The following is a 24837-nucleotide window of genomic DNA, read 5'->3' as shown; positions in this document are numbered from 1 at the left end:
AGAGGGAGAGAGAGAGAATCCCAAGCAGGCTCCATGCTGTCAGCCTAGAGCCCGACACAGAGCTCGAACCCACGAGCTGTGAGATCGTGATCTCAGCTAAAATCAAGAGTTGGAAGCATAACTGACTAAGCTACCCAGGTGCCCCCTAATTTTTCTTTTTATCATTTTCAAGGACACGTGGATTCTTATTCAATGCATTACTATCCACTACTATTACAGTTTGTGAGGTTTAAATGTCCCAAATTTGGCCAGTGGAAGCTCTTCAAGTTGGTTCATGTCTTTCTTTTTTAAAATTTTTAAAGTTTATTTATTTATTTATTGAAAGATATACACACACACACACACACACACACACACACACACACACACATATATCGAGAGAGAGAGAGAGAGAGAGAGATGGGGGGGAGGGCACATGGGATGGGCAAAGAGAGGCAGAGAGAGAGAATCCTGAGCAGGCTCCAAACCTGCCAGAGCAGAGCCTGGCATAGGGCTCAAACTCACAAACTGTGAGATCATGACCTGAGCCAAAGTCAAGAGTCGGACACTTCACTGACTGAACCACACGGGCACCCCAGGTTCCTGTGTCCTTTTGACATATTCTTATTAGGTTTTGAGCACTTTCTTAATTTTGTCCTAAGAAAATGTCTCAGGCTCACTGTATTACCCCTGCTCAAAGTCCTGAATAGGCTATATTCCCAAGGAACCCTGGTCCTTTTATGGGCAATAGCATATAGAAATCAAAATCTGAGCACTAGATGTACATATTGCTATTGGTGCCCCAAAGGAAAAAACTGAACCAGAATCAGATCCAGCTCTTAGTCCACTAGAAATATAAGGCAGAGATCTGACTTTAAACTTTGTAGTACTCACATCAAAAAAGTAAAAATAAATGGATGAAAATAATTATAATGTATTTTATTTAATATATCCAAAATACTATCATTTCAATATGTAATCCAGATAAGAATTATTAATGAATTATGTATATTCCCTTTTTCTGTACTACATCTGCTTTACTGGACAGTGCAGTCCCAGACCTACCAGTTTAGAAACCCTAGAGAACAGAGGGACATGTCAAACAAAACCATGGGAATGCAATCTGCAAAATCCAGTCCATGGGAAATGCTACAGGACAATAAATACAGTTCTAAATAAATATCAGTTATTCAACAAATGAAATGTGAAGGGGAACTTTTATAAGAGACTTAACTAGCTCAATCAACTTCAGTATCTTAACCTTCTTGGTTCATTATTTGGAAAGAAATCTTCTTGGTTCGTTATTTGGAAAGAAATCTTCTTGGTTCGTTACTTGGAAAGAAATCTATTTAAAAGCACTTATGAGACATTTAGGGGTATTTAAACACAGGCTGGAACTTAAGGAATTGTCACCATGTTTTAGATGTAGTTATGGAACTGTGTTTTTAAAAAGGCTCCTTATCTTTTAGTGACAAATACTGAAATACTTATAGGAATAAAAATAATGGTGTTTAGGATTGGCTTCAAAACAATCTGAGGGTGGGGTGGGGATATAGGTGAAACAAGACTGTCTGTGAGTGGATATGATACAGAGGAAATCTATGAAATATTACAAAGACAGAACTTGAAAGAACACACGAAGGAGAAACTAACAGACATGTAGAATATAATTAAGGACTCCACCTTCCCTCCATATATGTCTGGTAAGGTTTCCAGAAAGAAAAGAGAATGGAAGTAGAGTCAGTATTTGAAGAATTTTCCAGAAATGAGGACAGAATTCCATCCTCAGAGTCCAACGGCCCACTAGGTGTTGAGTAGGATTTAAATACAAAACGAAAAGTCAGACCTAGACATGTTTTCCATAGAGTATACAGGATAAAAAAGAAAATCCTAAAAGGCATGAGAGGAAAACCCAGCTGACCCCCAAAGGAATGATCAGATTGAGTGTTGGAAGGAATAGTTATGAACCTACAATTCCACCCCCAGCAAATAAGCACTTATGAGAAAGGGTGACATAACAACATTTTCAAGCATACAAGGGCCATAGAAAGTTTTCTGCCCAAATATTCACTGAAGGATGCTAAAGGAAACATTTCAGGAAGAAGAAGGAACCTAGAAAGAAATGGGAGAGAAGTACTGATGAACGAATTCAAGAATATGGCACAAAACCTAAGTAGTGACTTTCAAACCCATTTTAAACCCCTTCACCCTCTTCACATCCTCTTTAGCTTGGACTTCTTGATCCATCATTGCAATCTTGACCTTGCCTATGTCTGTCTTTATCAAGTTGGTCTGGCAAACTGCAGCCCTGGTTAAATGCAACTCTCTCCTTCTCCCTGCTGGTGCCTGAGTAGCTGAGTGTAGCTGGAGAATACACCATGCTGGCGGGTCTTGCTTTAAGTTTGTGTTTAAAAAAAACTTTGTAAATAAAAGACTAGCAACCATATCACAGGGGTAGTAGAGACTTGAGAGGGCAGTTTGGAAGGAAGCTGAAGTTTGCTAAGGAGTCTCATCTCCTTTGAGAGTACACAGCATTGATCAAGAGAGACAATATCCCTGCCTTCATGGAACTTCCTTTCTCCAGGGATGGTGGGCAGATAAACAAGTAGATACAGAGTATATCAGCTAGTATCAAGTGTTATACAGAAATATAATACCGAGTAAAGGAGATGTAGAGTGGCTTGTGGCTTAGCGTAAGTTGGTCGGAGACTTAAATTTAGGGAGCAAGGTTGGTGGTTCACAAAGAGCATTCCTGGTAGAAAGAGCAGTGAGTACAAAGGTCCTGAGGCAGAAACTCGGTGAGTCTGAGGAGTGGTAAAGACACCAGTATGCCTGGAGCAGAGCAATGAGCAGAGTAATACAAGAGAGGGTTAGGCCAGAGAGGTAGTGAGGGCAAATCATGCAGAACCTCATAGGTGACTATAAGGGCTTACATGTTTGCTCTAAACATAACTGGATCACTGGAGACTTCTGAACAGAGGGGTATCAAGATTTGATTTATGCATTAAAAGGGTGGTGGCTTCGAGAAGCATGGTAACAAATGAAGGAATAAGAAGTTGGTGAATTGGGGATCTATTCGGAGAGTGCAGTCAAAAAGATCTGATGATGAATGTGATGAAGGGTACAAGAGAAAGGAATCAAAGGTAAATGTACGGTGTTTGGCCAAAGCAATTGGAAAGACAGAGTGGGTCATTTATTGAGATGGAAAGGACTTTAGTAGGCTTGCTGTAGTGGGAGAAGGGGCCTGTAGCAGGGAACCAGGAGCTGAATTTTGGATATGGCAAGTCTAAAATGTCTGTTATGTATCTAAATAGAGATATCTGCCTGCTGGACAGATACAGTCCAGGAGAGCTACAGGCTGGAGATATCAAGCTGGGAGCTCATCAGCTCCTAGACTGTATTTCATCGGTGAACCAGGGGAGGGGGGATTCACGTGGACACTGAGTGTGCTCAGAGAAGAAAAGAGATCTAAGCAATAAGCTCTGGAGCCTGCCACATTTAGAAACTATAGAGATAAGGAGAACAAGAACCAGAAAAAAGAAATTATAGAGATGAGACAGAATGGCAAGAGGAGAAATGGGCAAGTAGGGTGTCCTAGGCTTGGCCACTGGATCTGGTTTCCTCTAGGCCCCCCGATGGCTGTGACAGGGAGCTGTTGGTGACAACCTAGCTGGAGTACTTGTAAGAGACAATGGAATGAAGCAATCAGAGGCGACAAGTGCAAATGGTTCTTTGAGCTCCCCCTATGACACGAGAGAGACAAGTGGGGCAATGGCTGGAGTAGGATCTCCCATCAGGGCGTTTTGCTTTCTTACGATGGGTGAGCCTGCAATATATGTCTGTGTGCTGATGGCTATGATTGGGCAGACAGGGCTCAATTGCTGATGCAGGAGAGAAAGGCCAGAATCCCTAGCTGAGTCACTGGGAAGGAAGAGAGGGGCTCCAGCTGGCACAGATGAGGCACCTGCAGAGCGTGGATGTGGTCACAGGCACGTCTGTGTATGTGGTGCCATGAGGTACCATGGGACCAGCTTGAAGGCCATGGCCATGAAGAACAAGGCAAAAAACCTTGTATTTTCTTCTTCGGCCCTGTTCAGTGCCCAGAGGCCCCAAGGGAGGAGGGAGAATCAGATTTAACCAGGACTGGGGTTATACCTAGGAAGTATAACCTGATGTAGAAGTTTATGTGTCCACTTGGTGAGGCTCCAGTCCCATCATTCCATCAAATACCTGTCTAGGTGTTGCCATGAAGGTATTTTATGACTGTGGTTAACATCTATAATCAGCTGACTTTAAGTACAGGAGATTATCCTCCATACTCTGTGTGGGCTTCATCCAATTACTTGAAAGGCCTTAAGAGCAAACCCTGAGGTTTCTGTAAGAAATTCTGCTTCAGGACTGCAGCATCAGCTCCTGCATGAGTTTCCAGCCGGCTGGCCTGCCCTGCAAATTTCAATCTTGCCAGCCCCACAATCCCATTAGCCAATTTATTCAATTAAATCTTATTCTATCCCTTTCTCCATCTCTCTCTCCCTCTTCCTCTTTATCTACATACACACACGTTAGTGGTTGTTTGTCTGGAGAACCCTGACTGATACAGACAAGAAGAAAGAGGCAAGGGGGATAAGTGTCATGCAAGAGAGTAAGTCAGCCTTGGACTCAAAGGCAGTGAGGACACAAACTGGGTGACGGAGAGTGGAAAAGAGCCAGAAATCTGGGTGTGGTTTAAGAATTGGTAGGTGAAGGTATTAGGTTACGAACTAGAAAGATAGGAGGTGGTGCACAGAGTGGGGGGCCTGTAAGTGAGATCATGTTGAGGACACATTTAGTAACAGTAACAGGCTCTGGGGCGGGGGATGACAACAGGCCTGGAAGCCAAGAGGCTGAGTGACAGAAGGCCAAGGAGAGGTGAGGTGAGGGTATTGGCAGGGTCATTTGTGTGATTACTGAACTTATCGACAGTTATGATGAGGCTGACCTCGGCCAGGACCTAAAATCACTAAGAAATGAGATGGAGTCCCCTGGGAAAGGGAACACATGGCTGTGGATGACTGTCCCAAGGAAGGCACTGGGGTATGTACAGTCTGCTGGCACCATCTGCACAGCCAGAGGGATCTTAGGGCAGTGAGGAAGTGGCAATGACAAGGAAGACTTCTACCCCATCTCCAGGCTCAGAGGTGTGGGCAGGATGGGAGAAAAGACAGCCTGCGAGGGAAGCTGTGTCCTTAAAATTCAAAGTAAAACAACTATGGCAAATGACGCCAAAGTCAAGAATAAGAGCCCACGGACAGGCTGAAGGAAGTTGTCTGTGATAGAGCATTCTAAATCCATAAGAGAAACAAGGTAAGCCAAAGACAAATGGACAAAGGTTGTTGACAGGCACTTCACAGAGGATCAACAAAGAGCACAGAGTCTGGCCTCTTGAATAGGGAGGGCACATGACTCTAAGCCTCACCAAACTACCATTCTACATTCTTTGGAATGGCGATACCAAAAAGCCTAAGTACACTGAGTGTTGGCAAAGACATAGAACGATGCGGATCCTACCAACCACACTGCTGGTGTGAACAGAAAACTGATATAGCAGTTTTGTTCAGCAATTTGGCAACATCTAATAAAACTCAAAATATTAATACCCTTATGATGCAAGTAAAGCCTGCAAACATGCTCAGTGAAAGAAGCCAGTCATAAAAGGACATATATTATTGCATGATTCCACTTATATGAAATGCCCAGAGCAGGCACATCTACAGAGACAGGAGATGAGTGGGTTGCCAAGGGCTGGGAGGGCAGGAGAGCAAAAGGGGAACAACTGCTAATGGGCCTGGGATTTTCTGCTGGGATGATGAAAATGTTCTGGAATGAGACCAAGGTGATGGTCACACAACTTTTTGACTACACAACCACTGAATTGTACACTTTAAAAATATGAAGTTTATGGAATGTGAAACATACAAATAAAAAACCCCTGAAAACCAGAGATTGCACTTTGGGGTACGTAGGTGACCCTTGAACAACACGGATTTGAACTGTATGGGCCCACTTATATGCGGTTTTGAGGTAAATACAGTACAGGACCATGAATGTATTTTCTCTTCCTGTGGTTTTCTTTTTTTAATGCTTATTTATTTTTGAGAGAGCACAAGAGGGACAGGGGCAGAGAGAGGGGGACAGAGGATCCAAAGTGGGCTCTGCACTGACAGCAGCAAGCCCAAAGTGGGGTTCAAACTTGCGAACTGTGAGATCAAGAGCTAAGCCAAAGTCAGATGCTCAAGTGACTGAGCCACCCATGTGCCCTACTCCTTATGGTTTACCTAACAACATTTCCTTTTTTGTAGCTTACTTTATTGTAAGAATATTGTACATAATACATACAACATACAAAATGTGTGTTAAGTGACTGTTTATATTACCGGTAAGGTCAACAGTAGGCTACTAGCAGTTAAGCTTTTGGGGAGTCAAAAGTTGTACACGGAGGGTCAGTGCCTCTGACCCATGTTGTTCTAAGATCAACTGAATACTCTGGAACAGTAGTCGGCACAGTATAGCCTGTGGACAACTTTGTAAATAAAGTTTTATTGGCACACAGTTGCACCCTTTCCTTTAGGTACTGACCATGGCTGCTTTTGCACTACCATGGTAGAGTGCAGTTGAACTGACGAAATGAGGGTATGTGTTAAATTCTTTCATGTAACTTTAAATTTTTTCAAAAAAAATTTTTTTGAAACAATTTGGCTGACCTCTGAGCAGGGTAAGCCTGGTAGTTTCCCTTTGGGGGCCTGTGGAAAACTGGCAAGGCTGGGTGGTCCATTACCTGTTGGTTGCAGAGGTCACCCAGAAAGAAGTGCACCTGGGGATTGTCAAACCCTTGCCGTATATCAAATACATTGACAGCGTAGCCTCTTGCCAGCAACTGCTCCACCATGTGCTGCCCCAGGAATCCAGAGCCTCCGATCACTGTGCACTTACTGGCCTGCAGAAAGAGAGGGATGGGCAGGGGGTATATGAGAATTTGAAGCTATAAAGAACTTTGACTCACATGTTCATGAGCAAGTCCATCTGTTTGTTTGAAATTCTTTTTGAGTCAAGTTGGAAGCTTTATATAATTCTGGTGTTCTATCGCCAGTGGCACCCTCCTCTCCAGAGATAAGTAAGAAGGAAAGAGAGATAGCAAATGATACTGAGATAGACTTTGGCTGGATTGGATGATCTGATACATGCATGCTGTGTGTTTAACAAAAGGAGCAGGGAACACCTCTGGAAAAAATGAAACTATGTATGATCAAAACTGGACAATACAAAAAACCCCAAAGTCATACCTTCTTGCTCCTAATAACAGAGCCCTGGGCACTTCTAGAACAGACAGAAACAAAATAAAACACAACACAACATGCCACCCACTCAACTGACAATGTCGACTTAAAATATCAGTAAGAAGAAAGCAAAGTCTCTATGCTCGCAGGAGAAAGTCAGCCTCTTTTCCTCAAACTGACCATTACAGGGCTGTGCTGTGTGACTTTGGACTTGTCACCTAATCCCTTCCCACCTTAGTATATCCAAGACTGTTGCTGTCTGATGGATCTCCTGGAGGGGTTGCAGGGAGGATCAGTAAACTGTTAATCAGCCAGGCCCTCGGCTTTGCTTTCCCTTCTCTGAGCTCTGAGCAAACCGACGAATCAGGGAAGAGCTATGGTGCTTACATTTCACCTTCTGCAACATGTGCACTTTCTGGGCTAAATTCCAAATCTGGCAACTGGGGATAATGGAAGGACAGAGCACCAGATGCAGACACTTCAATATTCTGATGCCAGGGAGAATAAAACTGTCTGTTGCACACTGATTAAGCTGGCCCCAACAGTCTCCAAAGGAGGACCAGTGATATCCATCCTCCCTGGGGTCTTTCTAAAACCGTATCTGGGCTTCCTGAAAATGACAAACACCCATTTTCCCTAAGCTCATGTACAGTAAATCAAAGTTGGGAGTGTGGAAACTAAAGATATTAAAGAAATTCTGATCCTGATTAGAAAACAAACAAACAACCCCTCTATTTATCCCTTAAATATCTATATAATTGAGTTATGCAGGAGACTTCAGAGGTGTCAGGGCCCCTACTACAGACTCGCCCCTCCCAACCTAGTATCCCATGGGCTGGCATTTTTACTGGAGTCCACTGGGCCACCCAGAGATGGCTCTGGAGCTTAAGCGTCATTTGTTCAGGCACATGTAACCTACTGATGTAATCAGCTTCACTATTCCACACCGCACCCCATCCCCAACAAAATGATCTCTTCAACCCATTTTTGTCTAGGTTTTGTTTGATTACTCTCATATACATGTAATCACACCATGCTAAATAATTTGTACCTTGACTGGAATTTCTAAGATATTCCCAGGACATAGGCAAATTAAATACACAAATCCCATTTGATCCTCATTTTGGCTATACCTTCTCCTTCCCTCAAGTCAGCTGTACAGGTAAATGTAGGTTTTTTAGAATAACTCTGAGCCTCCCTGCTCCCCAAACTGATTTTTCTTGGTTTGCTAAAAGCTTGCCTTAGTTCAAAGAGGTTCAAACTAGACATGTTTTGACAGTATTCCAAAGGATTTCAGATTCTCTTGTTATCTAGCATCTCTAGTTACAATTGTTTCATAGTTTGATGGTCTAATTATTTTAAAAAATCAAATAACCTTTCTACTATGTCCAGTGCAATTTCCTTTCATGATTTTATTTATTTATTTTTTAAAGTTTATTTATATTAAGAGAGAGAGAGAGAGAGAGAGAGAGCGCACGAGCATGAGTGGGGAAGGAGCAGAGAGAGGGAGAGACACAATCCCAAGCAAGCTCTGCACTGTCAGTGCAGGGCCTAATGTGGGGCTTGAACCCATGAACCACAAGATCATGACCTGAGCCAGGATCAAGACTGAGCCACCCAGGCGCCCCTGTTTTTTTGTGTTTTTTTTTAATCATTATTATTATTTTGAAATGTGGCACCAATATTGCTTGGAACAAGTGGGCCAATGGCTATTCCACAGAGAGTTCTGTAGTGATGAGAACTGAACTGACATTTACCCCAGAAAAGTCAGGTGTGTGATGGGCCAACGTCTTTAATCACACCTATAATACCACATGGTTAGAGATCATATGAAATAACCACTTACGTTTTATGGCCATGAAAGATGATGCAGAGGAAGTGGGCACAGTGGACAAGAAGGAACATGTACTAACAAGAATAAAACTCTGGACTGTAAACAGGTAATGAGACTCAAGAATGGGTTACTGAGAGAAGTTATAAAATCAAAATCTTGGAGAGAGTTTTAAGAATAGAAAAGAAAGCCATCTAAATGATTTTAATTGCAATATGACCTTGAGGTAAGAGAATGATCTAGGCCCCTGTGTTTCTTTTAACCTGTTCTGTTTTCCTTTGTCTCTAGCAGCGGGCCTCTTTTCAGAGAAGTCTTACACAGAACATATATATAAGGTAAGATGAAAGTGTTCTTTTTAAATTTTTAACTTATACTTCTTATAAAGGCAACCAGTGAGAAAGAACACCATGACACAACCATTGAAATGTAATTTTTTTGGGTTGCTGAGTATCAGTAAAATCCTAATTTATACAAACAAGGAACTAGATGGCAAGGGACTCTGATGGTTCATCTGAACATTAGAATCTCACATTAACCTTCTATTATAGAGGCACAGAGGAGGCTTTATTCTGAGCTACCCACCAAGACAAGTGTGATCTAGTGGGGAAACTCCTGGGCATCTTTAATTTATTAACATTTGATATAAACACATTTTATCTTGACGTGATTTCATTTCTGAAACGTTAGCATTCATTAAAAATGAATCAAACCAAACCTATGCAGACCTACATGAAGAACCTCCAGGAGCCCTGACAATTCCTTAAAGTCCTTTCTGATACTTGCAATGCTAGATCTTAGGAGTCCTTGCTACTGCCAGTGTGGTTGCTAGGGAAGCCTTCTGCCATTCCAACCAAAAGCCTAGTCTAGCCTGTTGAAGGCCACGTGAAGGCAAACTGAGGCACCCAGCCAATGCCAGCAGTTACTGCCAGGGATGTGAGTGAGGCCGCTTGGAACTCACACGTCGGGGGCGGGGGGTCCCCTTGACTGCAGGTGGGTGGGTAAACCCAGAGGAAACCAGCCAAGGACTCCCAAGTGGGGCCAGCCTGAATCACAGAATCAAGAACAAAGAAATGGGTATGGTATTGTTTTAAACCACTATGTTCTAACACTGTTACATAGCAATAAGTAACTGAAACCTTGAATATATATGTATATATGTGTGTGTATGTGTATAAACTCAACATTAATTGATTTGATAAATGTACCAAATACAATTTTTAATCCACAGGTAGTATCAGTGGCTTCCTGGTATATATGTGCTCGACTTTCCCCTTATCTGGTTTTGGTTAACCTTTTTTTGTGTGTCAGTACTCACATTTGGAATGTCTTCTGTCAAATGTGTCCGTGTGACCTGGTCTCTCATTGGCTCACCAAATGCTCGTTCCATTTCAGCTCCAAATACCGTTATGTTTGCGATGAAGTTTTCTCTTCATAAAGACATATTTAGAGACAGACATTTATATAATATAAACTGAAACATTTTTTAGGCATTAGTGTTTTTGTGTGGATGCCATTCCCCTGTCAAGTTTCCACAAAGAGCTGAACCACAGTGGTAGCTATTAAATGAAGCCCTCCGCTTAATATTCCTGTGACAGGCTTCTTTCTGAGGAAAAGGTGTAACTGGGCCCATAACTCACTGCATTCTTGGATTAGAGGCAAAATGGGAAGCCAGTTAAATGGCCTCTCGTGTCATTTACAACAAAAGGAGCATCTTTGGCATTGTAGCTTTTTCCATGGCACTCACACATTTCAATTATTCTCGATTTTCCTTGTGTTGATCATTACATTGTGGGAGTGCAGTGGGAAAATGCACAGACCCAGGGAGTGCTGGGTTCTGGTGCCAGCCCTATGACAAACTAGGTAAATCCACTCCAGTCCTGTCTTTCTGCTGCAGCTGAGTTTTCCCGTGAATAAAAGGGACTATGTGCTCATCCCCATGATGCTAGGGCAGGGGGTGCTGGGAGTGGAACAGCATAATAGAAGACAGAGCTCTTCGTGGTGAAATTAAAGCCACCCTGACTATGTGTGGAAGAACTCTGTCTGGGGTTGTCAGAAGCCTTCAGGAAGTGGTCAGAGTATGGTGGGGACTGAGCACTTCACAACCAAGACACAATGAAGCATACCAGCTGATGGAAGAACCGTAACACCAAACAGACGAGTAGTTTATAAGACAAGCTTTTGTGACAGCCCTTAGGATATGCTCCTCTCTTCATTCACCCATAATACTGACTCACAAACAAAGAGAAGCATTCAATTTTGGGTTAGATGTATTTGGTCTTACATCTGTTTTCTTGGTAGTGGTCAATTTACTTAAGTCATGGATCTCCTAACATCTGGAGACGGTGAAATCTGTGACAAAGAAAACAGTCCAACTGTGTGCAAAAAGCTAGATTCACAGAACACTTATCAGTGAGAAGGTGGCTGCCAGGCAGCCAACACCAGGGTCTCAAACACCATGACTGCTCCGATCCAATTCCACACCTCTAGTCTCTCTCTCTCTCTCTCTCTCTCTCACACACACACACACACGTTCTTGTAGGAAATGATTGTGGCTGGATGAAATGGCCTTGAAATGGATATTATGAACCTCTGTGTCTGATGGGGCTATTTTACGGAAACATGTTTCTGAAATCATAATGGAAGTTATCAGGAAAATACATTTTAAAACTTCACTTTTCACATAATATATTATGCTAAATGAAATCAGCCAGGCACAAATACCATATGATCCTTTTTTATATGAGATATGTATAGTAGTCAAACTCATATATGTAGAAACAATGGTGGGTGCCAGGGGCTGGGAGGAGGGGGAATTGGGGACTTAGCGATTACTAGGTAGCGTTTCAGTTCTACAAGAGTCAGACTTCTGGTGATGGATGCTGGGGATGGTTGCACAACAATGTGAAATGAATGCCACTGACCGTACTCTTAAAAGTGGGCTCAGAATAGCTCTGAATGGGAAAATAAGACCCTAAAGAGCAACATTCAGGGGGCTGGGATTGTTAAGGTTCACACATCAGAAGCCTCAAGTCTTTCTCCTGTAAAATGTTAGTTCTTTGAATCCATTAAAAACCAGTATATTCATACTGAGACAAAGCTTTGAACTAAAAAAAACAAACTAGGAAGAGATCCACCTTCTACTGGTGAAATCTAAGTGCCTTGCTCAACTTCTGGGCAAGGGGAGAAAGGCTGCTGACAGGATTATATAAGAAGACAAGCAAGTGAGCCTAATCTCCTTCTTGCTGGGGAAAGTTCCCAAAAACCAAGTCCTGGAGGCAAAAGGAAGGGATAGTCTGTCCACCTCAAACCAGATAGAAAGAAAAAGTATTCCCTCCTTTGAAAACATGGGAGATCAGCTTCTTTGTAAAGGGGTAATGCAGAGCAATTCAGAGGGGTGTGTTAGGGTGTGTGGGGGTAGTCGGGGCCCGGCCTGCTGTCTTCCATGGAGTCAGTGCAGGAAGGTAAGATGTAGCTACCACAAGCTCACCGGTCTAGTCTGTGGACAGACAATGTCTGTGTATGCAAGAAAACTGCAAACAGGAGTCAAGGCAAAACACACTTCCCCAAAGGACTCAATCAGCTAAATCTTGTCCTTTCATAAACCTGAGGCGTCTGGTTGTTTCTGTTAGTCATTCGTCTCTCTGATTGTCTATTTTTAGGACACAGAAAGACCCTGGCTTTGGATTTGTAGTGGCCCCCGAGAAACCCATCAGCATGCCTGCGAGCTTGAGCTTATGCTATCCCCTCCACCTAGAATATCTTCCCTCTCCTTGGTGAGTTCCTCCTTATCCTTCAAGGCCTAGCTCAACTGTCACTACTGTGAACCTCCTCTCCCTCCCTGGGGACAGTCAGCTCCTTCCTTGTCTGCTCCCGTTCTAATACTCAGCACACTCAATTATACCTTTTTTTTCCTACTTGGTTGTGAGCCCCCTGAGGGCCAGCAAAGAGCCTGGAACAGAGCAGGGGTTGTATTGTTCTCCTGCAGCTGCTCCCAGAGGTCTCTTCTGTAGAGCAGTGATCCTCCCTGCTGACCTCAGAGCTGCTACGGGGCTCAAACAAGGCTCGGGGATAAAAGTGGAGCTGCAACTTGTAAAAGAGCAATCACCCAGGTTTTGGCTCACTCACCCAATGCCGGCCACTGCCAGGCAGAACCCGCGTTAAGACACAGCACCAACCTCCAGGGAGCCCACGATCTAGTGTGAGAGACAGACTTAGTGGACAATTGTGGAATGCTTCTGAGTTCTCATGAAGGTAAACCCAGAACGGGGAGGCTGGCCCAAGAAGGCGATCCCTGAGCCAAGTTCTCAAGGCCATGGAGGAGTGAGTCAAACAGGGGTGGGTGTCCTAAAAGCCTTTCCATGGCCAGGGGTGGGAAGGACAGGTGATAGCACAGAGCCAGCATGTTCTGGCAACTGTGACAAGTTGTGTCACAGTGAGTATGAAGCAAGATTGGGAGCAAAGTTGAGAATATGAAGGGACTGTGTGTCAGGTTAAGGTTACACTAAGAGGAGAGGGAGAAGCCCTGGGAAGTTGTAAGCAGGGTGAGTGTTAAGATCAGAAGGATCACTCTGGCTGCAGTGCGGAGAAGGGATTTTACCCAAGTCTAAAGTTTTGGGCATGCAGGGTAGGGGAGATGACAAGAGCAAATCAGAGAAAAGAAATAACATTGCTCGAAAAACTGCCAAATGCCAGGTCTTTTTACATCTAAGTATATTACACCATTAAGATCCCTAAAGCACCCAGTTAGGTCTCATTCAGCAAAAGAAAAACTCAGGCACAGAGGTTGAGTGACTTGCACCACACAGATTTTACACAGCCAAGGCAGAACTTTGTGGCTGTTCTTTCTACTCTGCCAGGCTGTCACCCTGCAGACTGGGAAGTAGGGTATGGAAGACAAGACATATAAGGACCAGCAGAGGCAAAACTGGGCAGGGGGCTCAGATGCCAGGTTGGGTCTGGACTTGACTCTGTAGTCATGGGAAGCCTCTGAAGGTTTAAGAGCAGGGGGGATGACCTGACCAGACTGTTCACCAGGAAGACAAACCTGGCAGAGCAGGTAGACTAGGCAGGTGAGAAGCAGGCACAGGGACATTATTCACCAGTCATTCAAACAAGTTTTACTGAGTACCTAATATGTGCCCTTCACTGTTCCGGGTACTGGAGTACCAGCAGTGAACAAAACAAAGATGCCTACCCTCATAGAGCTTACCTTATAGTGGGTGGACAATAAAGAACAAAATAAGCAAGTACCAGGAGAAAACAGTAGAGCAAGATACGGGGCTCAAGCATGCTGGGGGCTGCAGTGCTAAACAAATAGGGTGCTTAGGGTGGCTCACTAAGAAAGAAGGTGATAGTGGAGCAAAGACCTGGAGGAGGGAAAGAAGTGGAGCAAGTGGGCAGAAGGGCCAGCTGGAGCCAAAGTTCTGAGGATTGTGCCTGTGCGTTTGAGGCCCAACAAGGAACCTAGTGTCCCAGCTGGAATGAGCCTGGAGAAAGGAAAGGGCATGCTATGCCAGGCCCTGCAGACCACGGTGAGAATTCTGGCTGGTAGGAGTTAGGAGACTGCTGACAAAGGCCTGAATTGGAAGAGGAGCAGCAGAGGTGGAAAAGAGAAAAGGAATGGCCTTTAAGTGGGAGAACGGATAGAACCTAGAGGCTGGTTAATGTGGAGGGGACAGGAAAAGAGTCAAATATGACTGAATGGTTTTGGACCTGGTTCATGCTGAAAAAGGAAGGGAAAAAAGGGTAGAAGGTCAGCAAAGACGTTCATTTAATAGATGCTAATATATCTCATGCCTTTCTCAGCCTAAGAAGCTTATGCTCTATGCCCTGCCTCCCTAAATTATGCCCCAATGCCCAGAGGGGAAGCATGTAAGGACTGAGAGCCCTCTTACACTAGGCTAGCTGTGGAGGGCAGATCCTGGACCTCCAGCTCCAATGCTTCAGCCCATACCCTTGCACACACACCCTTGTAATTCTCCAAGCACGCATGAAACCTGGAGCTGCTTCTTTGAAAAGATCAACAAAATTGGTAAACCTCTAGCAAGAATCATCAAAAAAGAGAGAGAGAGAGAGAGAGAGAGAGAGAGGACTCAACTAAACAAAATAACTAATGAAAGAGGAGAAATAACAACCAACACCAGAGAAATACAAAAAATTGTAACAGAATATTATGAAAACTTATATGCCAACAAATTGGACAACTTAGAAGAAATGGATACATTCCTAGAAACATAAAACCTACCAAAACTAAAGCAGGAAGAAATAGAAAATTGAACAGATGAATTATCAGCAAAGAAATTGAAGCAGTAATCAAAAAACTCCCAAAAAACAAAACTCCAGCACTAGACGGCTTCACAAATTCTACCAAACATTTTAAGAAGAGTTAATACCTATTCTTCTCAAACTATTCCAAAAAATACAAGAAAGAAAACTCCTAAATTCATTCTATGAGTCAGTGTCACCCTGATACCAAACCAGATAAAGACACCACAAAAAAAAGAGAACCACAGGCCAATATCTCTCAAGAATACAGATGCAAAAATCCTCAACATATTAGCAAACCAAATCTAACCATACATTCAAAAAAATCATTCACCACAGTCAAGTGGGATTTATTCGTGGGATGCAACGCTGGTTCCATATTCACAAATCAATCAACGTAATATATCACATCAATAAGAGAAAGGATAAGAACCATATAATCATTTCACTAGATGCAGAAAAGCATTTGGCAAAATACAACATCCATTCATGATAAAAACCGTCAACAAAGTAGGTCTAGAGGGAACATACCTCAACACAGTAAAGGCCTTGTATGGAAAACCCACAGCCAACATCATACTCAATGGCGAAAAACTGAAAGCTTTTCCGCTAAGATCAAGAACAGGACAATATTGTCTACTCTTGCCACTTAATTCAACATAGTACTGGAAGTCCTAGCCACAGCAATCAGACAACATAAAGAAATAAAAGGCATCTACACTGGTAAGGAAGAAGTAAAACTCTATTTGTAAATGACATAATACTATATATAGAAAACCCTAAAGACTCCACCAAGAAACTACTGGAACTGATAAATGAACTAAGTAATGTCGCAAAATACAGGATCAATGTACAGAAATCTGTTACATTCCTATACACTAATAATAAAGCAGCAGAAAGTGAAATTAAGGAAACAATTCCATTTACAACCGCACCAAAAACGACAGAATATTTAGGAATATACTTAACCAACGAGGTCAACGACCTGTACTCTGAAAACTATAAAACAATGATGAAAGAAATCCAAGATAAGGCAAAGAAATGGAAAGGCATCCCATGCTTATGAGTTGGAAGAACAAATATTTTAAAAATGTCCATACTACCCAAAGCAATCTACATATTTACTGCAACCCCTATGAAAACTACCAGCAGCATTTTTCACAGAACTGGAACAATTCTAAAATATTTATGGAATCACAAAAGACCTTGATTCGCCAAAGCAATCTTGAAAAATAAAAACAAAACAGGAGATATCACAATTCCAGATTTCAAGTTATATTACAAAGCGTAGCAATTAAAACAGTACGGTACTGGTATAAAAATAGTCACATAGATCAATAGAACAGAATAGAAAAGCTAGAAATAAGCCCACAACTATATGGTCAATTAATCTTTGACAAAGCAGGAAAGAACATGCAATGGGAAAAAGATGGTCTCTTCAACAAATGATGTTGGGAAAGCTGGACAACCACATGCAAAAGAATGAAATTTGACCATTTTCTTACACTATACAAAAAAATAAACTCAAAATTTGGATTAAAGACCTAGATGTGAGACCTGAAACCCTAAAAATCCTTGAAGAGAGCACAGGCAGTAATCTCTCTGATGTTGGCTGTAGCAACTTTTTTTTCTGGATGTGTGTCTTGAAGCAAGGGAAATAAAAGCAAAAATAAACTATTAGGACTACATCAAAAAAAAAAGCTTCTGCCCAGCGAAGGAAACAATCAATAAAACTGAAAGGTAACCTATTGAATGGGAGAATATATTTGCATATGACATATCTGAAAAGGGGTTAGTATCCAAATTTATAAAGAACTGATACAACTCAATACCCCTAAAACAAATAATCTAATTAAAAAATGGGCAGAAGACATGAATAGACATTTCTCCAAAGAAGACCTCTAGATGGCCAACAGACACACTAAAAGATGCTCAACATCGCTCATCATCAGGAAAATAAAAATCAAAACCACACTGAGATACCACCTCACACCATTCAGAGTGGTTCAAATTAACAACTCAGGAAACAACATATGTTGGCAAGGATGCAGAGAAAGGGGAACCCTCTTGCACTGTTGGTGGGAATGTACACTGGTGCAGCGCCTCTAGAAAACACTATGGAGGTTCCTCAAAAAATTAAAAATGATCCAGTAATTGCACTAATGGGTATTACCCAAAGGATACAAAAATACTAATTCAAAGGGATCCATGCACACCAATGTTTATAGCAGCACTATTTACAATAGCCAAGATATGGGCGTAGCCCATATTTTGATGGATGGATGAACTGAGAAAGAAGATGTATAAATATACAATGGAATGTTACTCAGCCATTAAAAAAAAAAGAAATGTCATTTGCAATGACATGGATGGAGCTACAGAGAATAATGCTAAGTGAAATAAGTCAGTCAGAGAATGACAAATACTATATGATTTCACTCATATGTGGAATTTAAGAAACAAAACAAATGAGCAAAGTGAAAACGAGAGGCAAACCAAGAAACAGACTCTCAACTATAGAGAACAAATTGATCCTTACCAGAGGGGAAATAGGTGGGGAGATGAGTTACATAGGTGATGGGGATTAAAGACTACACTTATCATGATAAAAACAAAATAAATAAAAGAAAATCTAAAACCACACTCTCCAAGCACCCCTCACACTTCAAAGTCCTCCGTGACTTTGCTCATGGCAATGTCTCGGCCTGGAATGCTCCCCCCTATCCGCCTGAGTGACTATCAAAAAAGTCTATTTTGACGACCTCTCCCCTCATGCTCGCTCATATCTCCTTCACTTCCTTCAAAGTCCGTTCCCAGGCTCCCACCTCATCTCCTTGGCTGCTTTTAGCCAGGAAAGAACCAAAGTGATCCACTCTTAAAATCAGTTGCGGGCAGGGCGGCGGGGGGGGGGGGGGGGAGGCAGTGCTATAGAATGGACACTCTCGAAGAAATAGCCTCAGCGGGACACGGTTTCTAAGTCCCAGCCGTCCAAACCTCTGCAACATTCCCCTTCACTTCTCTGGATCTCAGTTGCTCCTTGTGTAGTCTCCGCTGTAACACGCAAGGTCACGGTCTTCTCTGGCCCTTCTGACCCTAATTTTGTCTTAGGCCAGACCAGAAACCTCCCGACCAGACCTCCTCACCCAGCCCCTTGCCCTCCTGCCTTGTAGCCGGTAGAAGGCAGCTTCCCAGGGCGAGGTCGTAACCCTTACCGTCCGTAGGCGATCCCCTGGTCAGCCTCAGCGCTCCCCCAGCTAGCACCCAAAGACCTGCAGCCGCCGGCGGGCACCGGTTTCTCCACGCCCGCGTGAGCAGAGGATCTGCCGAGACTCCTCCGCCAACGGGATTGGCTTAGTTTGGCGCTGGTTCAGCCAATCGGCGCTCATAACGTGATCCTGCCCAATGAGGCCAGGTCTTAGCTGTGAGTGCACAGCCCCCTGGCCCTGGGCCAGGCCTTTGTCCGATTAGCCCCACCCACCACAGCCCTGTGCCAATGGGAAGCGGCGGCGGCTAGTGGGCCGCCAATGGGGAGCAGGGCCGCGCGCGTGGGGCGGTGGGAAAGGCGCCGAGTCAGTGTATACGTCGGTTGCCGTAACAACGGGCGGTGGAGTTGGTCGGCAATGGTGAGTGCAGGCCGTCCTTTGGTGCCCCGCGCCCAGAGGCTGAGCCCTTCCAAGATTTCGTCTGGCCCTGCCAGCTCTCCTGCGCCGTTCTCGATTTTGGCGTGCCCTTCCTTCCTCTGAGTTCTTTCCCGGAAGCGTAGTGTAGAGACGCCTGCCGCCCAGCTGGGCCTGTGATTCGCTGCTGCTCCCCTTCACCCGGTCTGCGCTGCGCCCACCCATCCCTTAGGCTCCCCTGATCTTCCCCTGCCGGCCCCCTCGGTGACCGCCCCTGGACAAAGAAAACTGACGTTACCTGCAGGCCCTGACTTCTCAGATCCTGACCTGGCCGCGTCGCTCTACCAAAGTTTACCCATAGAACTGGGGAGGAGGTTTATTATGTTTGATTGGTAACATGCATCCTGAAATTTAAGTACAGGGATATTCGGGACATGTTTTGAGCTCCTTGCAGGAGGGACAGATGTGTCAAGTGGATTGAGTTTTATTGTTTAATATTGGCAGAATATACATTTTAGCAACCTAGTAATATTTGGCCAAATCTGGAAGCGTGGTTACTTCTTAAAGTCGGACTGCATAGAGGGAAGTGGAGTACCGCGAGTGGGTGTTGTAAGGACATTTCTAGATAATTATTAGGATCCCCAAAATCAAGGTCACCTGGTTATCTGTACATTTATGCAGTCAGCTCCTTGGCTAGATCTCTTTTAGGATGATTTTCAATCAGAGATGTCCAAACGAACAAGGGGTCTCCTTGCTTCTAGAAACAGTAGTAAATAAAGAAGAGGGAGGGATAGAGGTGCATGGAAGGATTCACTGTTCTTTCCAGTAAACCCTGTTATCTCTTCTGTTAAGCAAAGCTTCGGAATTGGTTGGTGTAAACAATTTTAAAATAATTTGTTGTCTGTAACTATTTTATGTAAAATATAGATTATATTACATAATACTGTGCTTCTGTGTTTGTAAAACGTCTAAAGGCCTCTAACTTTAAGAAGGCAAGCATGGCAACATCTGCCCAGCGAAAAAGGATGAGTCCTAAGCCTGAGCTTACTGAAGAGCAGAAACAGGAAATCCGGGAAGCTTTTGATCTCTTTGATGCTGATGGAACTGGAACCATAGATGTTAAGGAACTTAAGGCAAGCCATTTACATTCCAACTCCCCAGCCTTGCCTTTCCTCTACATCTTTTTGTTTCCCTGTCACCACTGTACCTCTTTTTTCCTCATCTCTCTGCAAGAAGTAACGGGGGAGGATGCACTGTGTTCTGTTTTCCTATCTTTTTTTTTTACCTCAAGTGTTATTAAATAAAATGGAGCACAAATATCAATCTGCATAATGTTCTAGTGTTTCCCAATCATTAAAAAAATTTTTTTAATGTTTATTTATTTTTGAGAAACAGAGCGCGGGTGGGGGAGGGGCAGAGAGAGACACACAGAATCTGAAGCAGCCTCCTGGCTCTGAGCTGTCAGCAAAGAGCCCAATGCAGGGCTCAAAACTCACGAACTATGATCATGACCTGAGCCAAAGTCAGACTGAGCCACCCAGGCGCCCCTCCCAATCATTTTAATGAAATTGTGTCAGATGCTGGCTTAATACTCTCAATGCTGTCATTTTTGTTCCTGTTAACGGTTTAGATGTGCATATGGAGATGATCCTGTTTTCATTGTAGGTGGCAATGAGAGCACTGGGCTTTGAACCCAAGAAAGAAGAGATCAAGAAAATGATAAGCGAAATTGATAAGGAAGGGACAGGAAAAATGAACTTTAGTGACTTTTTGACTGTGATGACTCAGAAAATGGTAAGTTAGCTGGAATAATCAGCATATTTTCCACCCATAATGGTGAACAAATTTGAATCTAGATATGAAAATGTCTTCACTGAAGAAAAGTTAATACAAACTGGAGGGTTCAGCTGATAAAGGATGGTATTTATGACTGAAAATTAGAATGCTTAGGTTCCTCTTGGCTTTCTTCAAGGCCACACAAATCACAGGAAAAGTAAAGTCGTAAAAGTACTACTGCTGTCACTCTTTTGTGATTATTTTTCTCAACTGATTTCTCAATATGATAACCACAAGCAGTAAAACCTGTAAACACCAGCAATATTACAGTGCCTGACAAGATGAAATGTCTATACTTTGAAGGTCAAAATTCTTCTCTCTCTCATTTGTTATTCTGGGCAGCCTTAGCCTGAGGGCAGGTTACTTCAACAGCCTAGTTTTTCACTGCCCTGGAAATTTGGTCTTTTAGCATTTTCAAGGTTGAATGCACCCATTCTCTAGTCCCTCAGGTGTCACCCTTTTAACGGGCCCAGGGGGTCAAGAAAGACATGTCACCTGACCAATCCACCTCACTCCCCTGAGTGTCATTCCACCCAGGATGTATGTTGATGTTCCCGTTGGACCATTGCTCATTCGTTGGCCTTCCGGCTCCCCTTTTGTGAGGCTTATCTTCGCTTTAGTAGCATGTAAAAAGTAACTCCATGTGTGTCTCAGGTCACAGGTCTGTTCCTACTCTAATAATTCTGTGGCTTTGAAATCATCTAATGATACCTGTATTTTTCTTTGTGTACTAATTTAAGTGATCAGGAAGCTTAACCTTCTGTAACCACCTAGTAAAGCTGTCCCACCTTAAAGGTGGGTTCTGAAATTGCTCTTATTAGAGAGGTTCTGTCTATCTTTAGCTACCTTTCAGGAATTTCTGGAGTTTGAGCTGTTGGGGTATTTTCCTCTCTTCCTCTTTTGGAATACTTGGGATCCCAGTAACTCTCTGTTATCTCATAACAAGTTAAATAGCCCTCTCTTTCCTCCCTGCACCCCCCTTCCCCCACCGAGAGGGCCCCTCTTCTGCCAGCTCAAGCACTATATTTCCTCTAGCTTTAACTCTACCCTCTATTCCTGTTTCTTTCTGCTTTGTATAGAAAGAATATTTTAAGTCAGTCCTTTATATTTCCTTTTTAGCCTGTTTATAATAATGTCATTGAGTTTGTCCTCTTCTACCCTGGATGACGTTTGATCTCCTGTGAGCTAGGACCTATGTCATGAAAGCCATCACCAAGACCACGTAGAGGGGTTAGGTGCCGGTGAGCTGCTGCATAAGTAACTGCTTCTGTGTTATCTGTTTTACTTGCTAAGTCTGAGAAAGATACCAAAGAAGAAATTCTGAAAGCTTTCAAGCTCTTCGATGACGATGAAACTGGGAAGATATCATTCAAAAATCTAAAGCGTGTGGCCAAGGAGTTGGGTGAGAACCTCACTGATGAGGAGCTGCAGGTTTGTAAGGCATCGGACTTGAGCTTAGCTCCTGCTTGGAGCCCCTGTGTGACTTTTCTGAATAACATTTTCTCTGATGTGAGCCCCACTTTGAAGGAAAACTAGTGTTCTCTTGTCCCTCTCTTGACCACTTAATTTCTCCTTTAATAGTGTGACAAGCCTATGGGCCTTGCTCCCAGAAAAATGCACACATAAAATTTTACCTCCTATTTTAGGTTTTAAGAATCCCCCTAGTCAGGATGATTTTCAGGCTCTCTTCTGGATGATATGTATGACAAAGTATTGCTTGATTTTCAAATAACTTTTTGGGAACCAAGCTATTCTAAAAAGCAGCACATTTGCAATGGGTGGACCACAACTGTCTATTCATGTAACCTTATGAAAGCCATTGCTCAGTCATTTTAATTCATTTATGAATGAATCTAAGTTGAATCCTTATTGTTCCACAGGAGATGATCGATGAGGCTGATCGAGATGGAGATGGAGAAGTCAATGAGCAGGAGTTCCTGCGCATCATGAAAAAGACCAGCCTTTACTAAGATCAGTGTCTTCTTTTCATATTGTGTGAAATCTGGGTTTTGAGAACACAAACTATTTTCCCCCACTGACCTCCCTGTATAACTTTAGTAACAACCTTGAATCTCTTTTAGGTATTTGAAAGTGTTCTTAGACATTAAAGTTCTTTGTAAGGTGACCTGCTGGTTACTTTAGTTCCCCAAAGCAAAATGAGAGCATATCAGAGTGGAGAAAAGGGTCTTAAAGCTTTCACCCACCTGCAGTTCTGCCTTGTATCACCTCACTCTTGTCATGCATTTCCACATTGATGCCACCACAGAATGACTTCTTGGACTAGCACATGTTGTACCCATGTCACCAGAAGCAGGGGGCCTCTCTTTGAGGTTTCCAGTTATAATTGACACCTGAGTGCAGCTTTCTCTTTTATAAAACCCAGTGAAGTTATTCGCTTGCATTTGGATGTGTGTTTGTGCTATTTTTTTGTCTTAAAAATAAAGCCTTTTTTATTTTGACCTTTTGTTCTCTAAGGGTGAGTTCTTTAACCTTGAATATGAGTTCATCTTCTAAACCACTGTGTTGAAGACAGCCTGGTAGATCCCCAACTCCTTCCCAGCCGATGGACAGAAAATTAATCCTTTACTACTGACTTGAATTGTTTGTTTCTTTGGGAATCCATCAGTGTGTAAAACTAGTAGAATTTCCATTTCACCTAAGCATAAATGATGCCTTAAAAATAGTTTGGGCGCAGTTAGTCTGAGAGTCTTATTGGTAATTTGTGCTTGGACAAATTGGGGAAAGGCAAGTTATTATGACAGTAGGTTGAATTCAGCCAACCTCTGGTCAGTTTATTTGCTGGATGGTGTCTCAGAATCTCTGTGTCAGATTGGGCTGAATGACCTTGTCTAGCCCCCTCTTCACCCTACATGGGATAACCTATAAGAGAAGCCATGGCAGATAATATTAAAATCTTTGCCCCAGGCTGAGGGTGGGGAACAAGAAAGGCAGAGGGGAAATGGAAAATGAACAACAGTGATGGAATGCTCATTCACCCACACGTGGAGAGGAAAAGAATGGGTTTCAAACTTCTGGGGGCATCCTAATCCCAGGATAGGGTTGCCTCATTTAGCTAATAAAGAGAACACCTAGGTCAATTTTAATTTTAGACAATTTTTTTTTTTTTTTTTTTTTAGTACAAGTATGTCCCATTTGGACTTTGTGTTGTTTATTCACTGTTGATCTGAAATTTAACTTTGCTTGGGTTTCCTGTATTTCAAGTGGTAACCCTACATGGAGAACATGTAAAGAGGCATGACCCTGGGCCTCATCCCTGGACACTGGCATCCTGAACAACTTGGTGATCCACTCCCAGACAAGTCTACAGGGGCATAACTCTGAGAAACACTGGGGGGATGTGGTGGGGGAACCCAGAGTAGCCTCAGACCTGGGTTCTCTCATGGGCTCCACCAGTTTCTGGCTGGGTAATTTGGGACAAGCTCCCTCTCCAAGTGCCTCAGGTTCCTTGTCTGTGTAGTGGGGAGAAGAGTTGTGCTTAAGTCTGAGTCTCTGAGGGCACAATGCAGACTCACACAAAGGGCCAAGAGGGCATTTCAGAACTGTTTGTTCTCAATGTCATTTCCTTGGTGTGATTGTCACATAGCTTTGTTAGATGTGCATCCATGAAGTTTTTAATGTATACTGTTCTCCAAAGTCGAGTTGACAGCATTTACTGGGAGGATTTGACCTTTGTCATATTTCTGTTTTCTAATAAGAGGCATGTGATCTGATAAAAGACATACGATAATGGAAAGGAGCAGGAAGACTGGGTCCTACTTCCCATTTTACTGTTAACTGTCACCCTGGAAACATTCTTATCTCCTCCTTCTTAATGTTCTCATAAATGAAATATAGTCAGGAATCTTGGGGGAAGGGAGAGTGGTACGTAACATGTTATCCTTAAGGATAAAAACAAGCATGAGGTACTCACTATATTGGTGCCTGACAGCCATTTTAAAATAGGTTTGTGGAGGGGATGGGGACAGAGGGAGCAGCA

General features: G+C 43.0%; 2 protein-coding genes across 9 annotated transcripts in view; one reads left to right on the top strand and one right to left on the bottom strand.

The window, feature by feature from the left end:
* Positions 1-18730, bottom strand: part of NSDHL (NAD(P) dependent steroid dehydrogenase-like) — a 29359-nt gene extending 10629 nt beyond the window's left edge. The window contains exons 1-4 of one of the 5 annotated variants that reach the window (XM_058713953.1): positions 18600-18723; positions 11405-11472; positions 10439-10550; positions 6794-6952 (exon numbers count right to left, since the gene is read on the bottom strand). In XM_058713953.1, the coding sequence (XP_058569936.1) occupies positions 6794-6952; positions 10439-10510 (231 nt within the window). In that variant the 5' untranslated portion in view covers positions 10511-10550; positions 11405-11472; positions 18600-18723. Of the gene's footprint in view, positions 1-6793; positions 6953-10438; positions 10551-11404; positions 11473-18599 lie in introns of those variants that run through there. The other 4 variants (XM_058713951.1, XM_058713956.1, XM_058713954.1 and 1 more) reach the window with 4 other exon arrangements.
* Positions 18731-18888: 158 nt separating this feature from the next.
* Positions 18889-23299, top strand: CETN2 (centrin 2). Of its 4 annotated transcripts, none has more exons than XM_058713957.1 (5): positions 18889-19010; positions 19979-20137; positions 20670-20798; positions 22134-22271; positions 22721-23299. In XM_058713957.1, the coding sequence occupies exons 1-5, from the start codon at positions 18912-18914 to the stop codon at positions 22808-22810; spliced, it is 615 nt and encodes a 204-aa protein (XP_058569940.1). In that variant the 5' UTR covers positions 18889-18911; the 3' UTR covers positions 22811-23299. The 4 variants fall into 4 exon arrangements, with proteins under 4 accessions (XP_058569940.1, XP_058569943.1, XP_058569941.1 ...); XM_058713960.1 differs by lacking the exon at positions 18889-19010 and adding an exon at positions 19062-19396; XM_058713958.1 differs by lacking the exon at positions 18889-19010 and adding an exon at positions 19432-19613.
* The last annotated feature ends 1538 nt before the right edge of the window (positions 23300-24837 follow it).

Source organism: Neofelis nebulosa, chromosome X, assembly GCF_028018385.1.
Source record: "Neofelis nebulosa isolate mNeoNeb1 chromosome X, mNeoNeb1.pri, whole genome shotgun sequence".
Taxonomy (NCBI): Eukaryota; Metazoa; Chordata; class Mammalia; order Carnivora; family Felidae; genus Neofelis; species Neofelis nebulosa.
Note: the sequence above shows the minus strand (reverse complement) of the source record. Positions and strands in the feature narration are given on the sequence as shown.

Bases quoted from the DNA above. Each gene is read 5' to 3' on its own strand.
- CETN2 (XM_058713957.1), top strand. From the start codon at position 18,912: ATGGGGAGCAGGGCCGCGCGCGTGGGGCGGTGGGAAAGGCGCCGAGTC. The intron at 20,138-20,669 runs GCAAGCCATTTA...TTTTCATTGTAG, and splicing joins TAGATGTTAAGGAACTTAAG to GTGGCAATGAGAGCACTGGG. The intron at 22,272-22,720 runs GTTTGTAAGGCA...ATTGTTCCACAG, and splicing joins TCACTGATGAGGAGCTGCAG to GAGATGATCGATGAGGCTGA.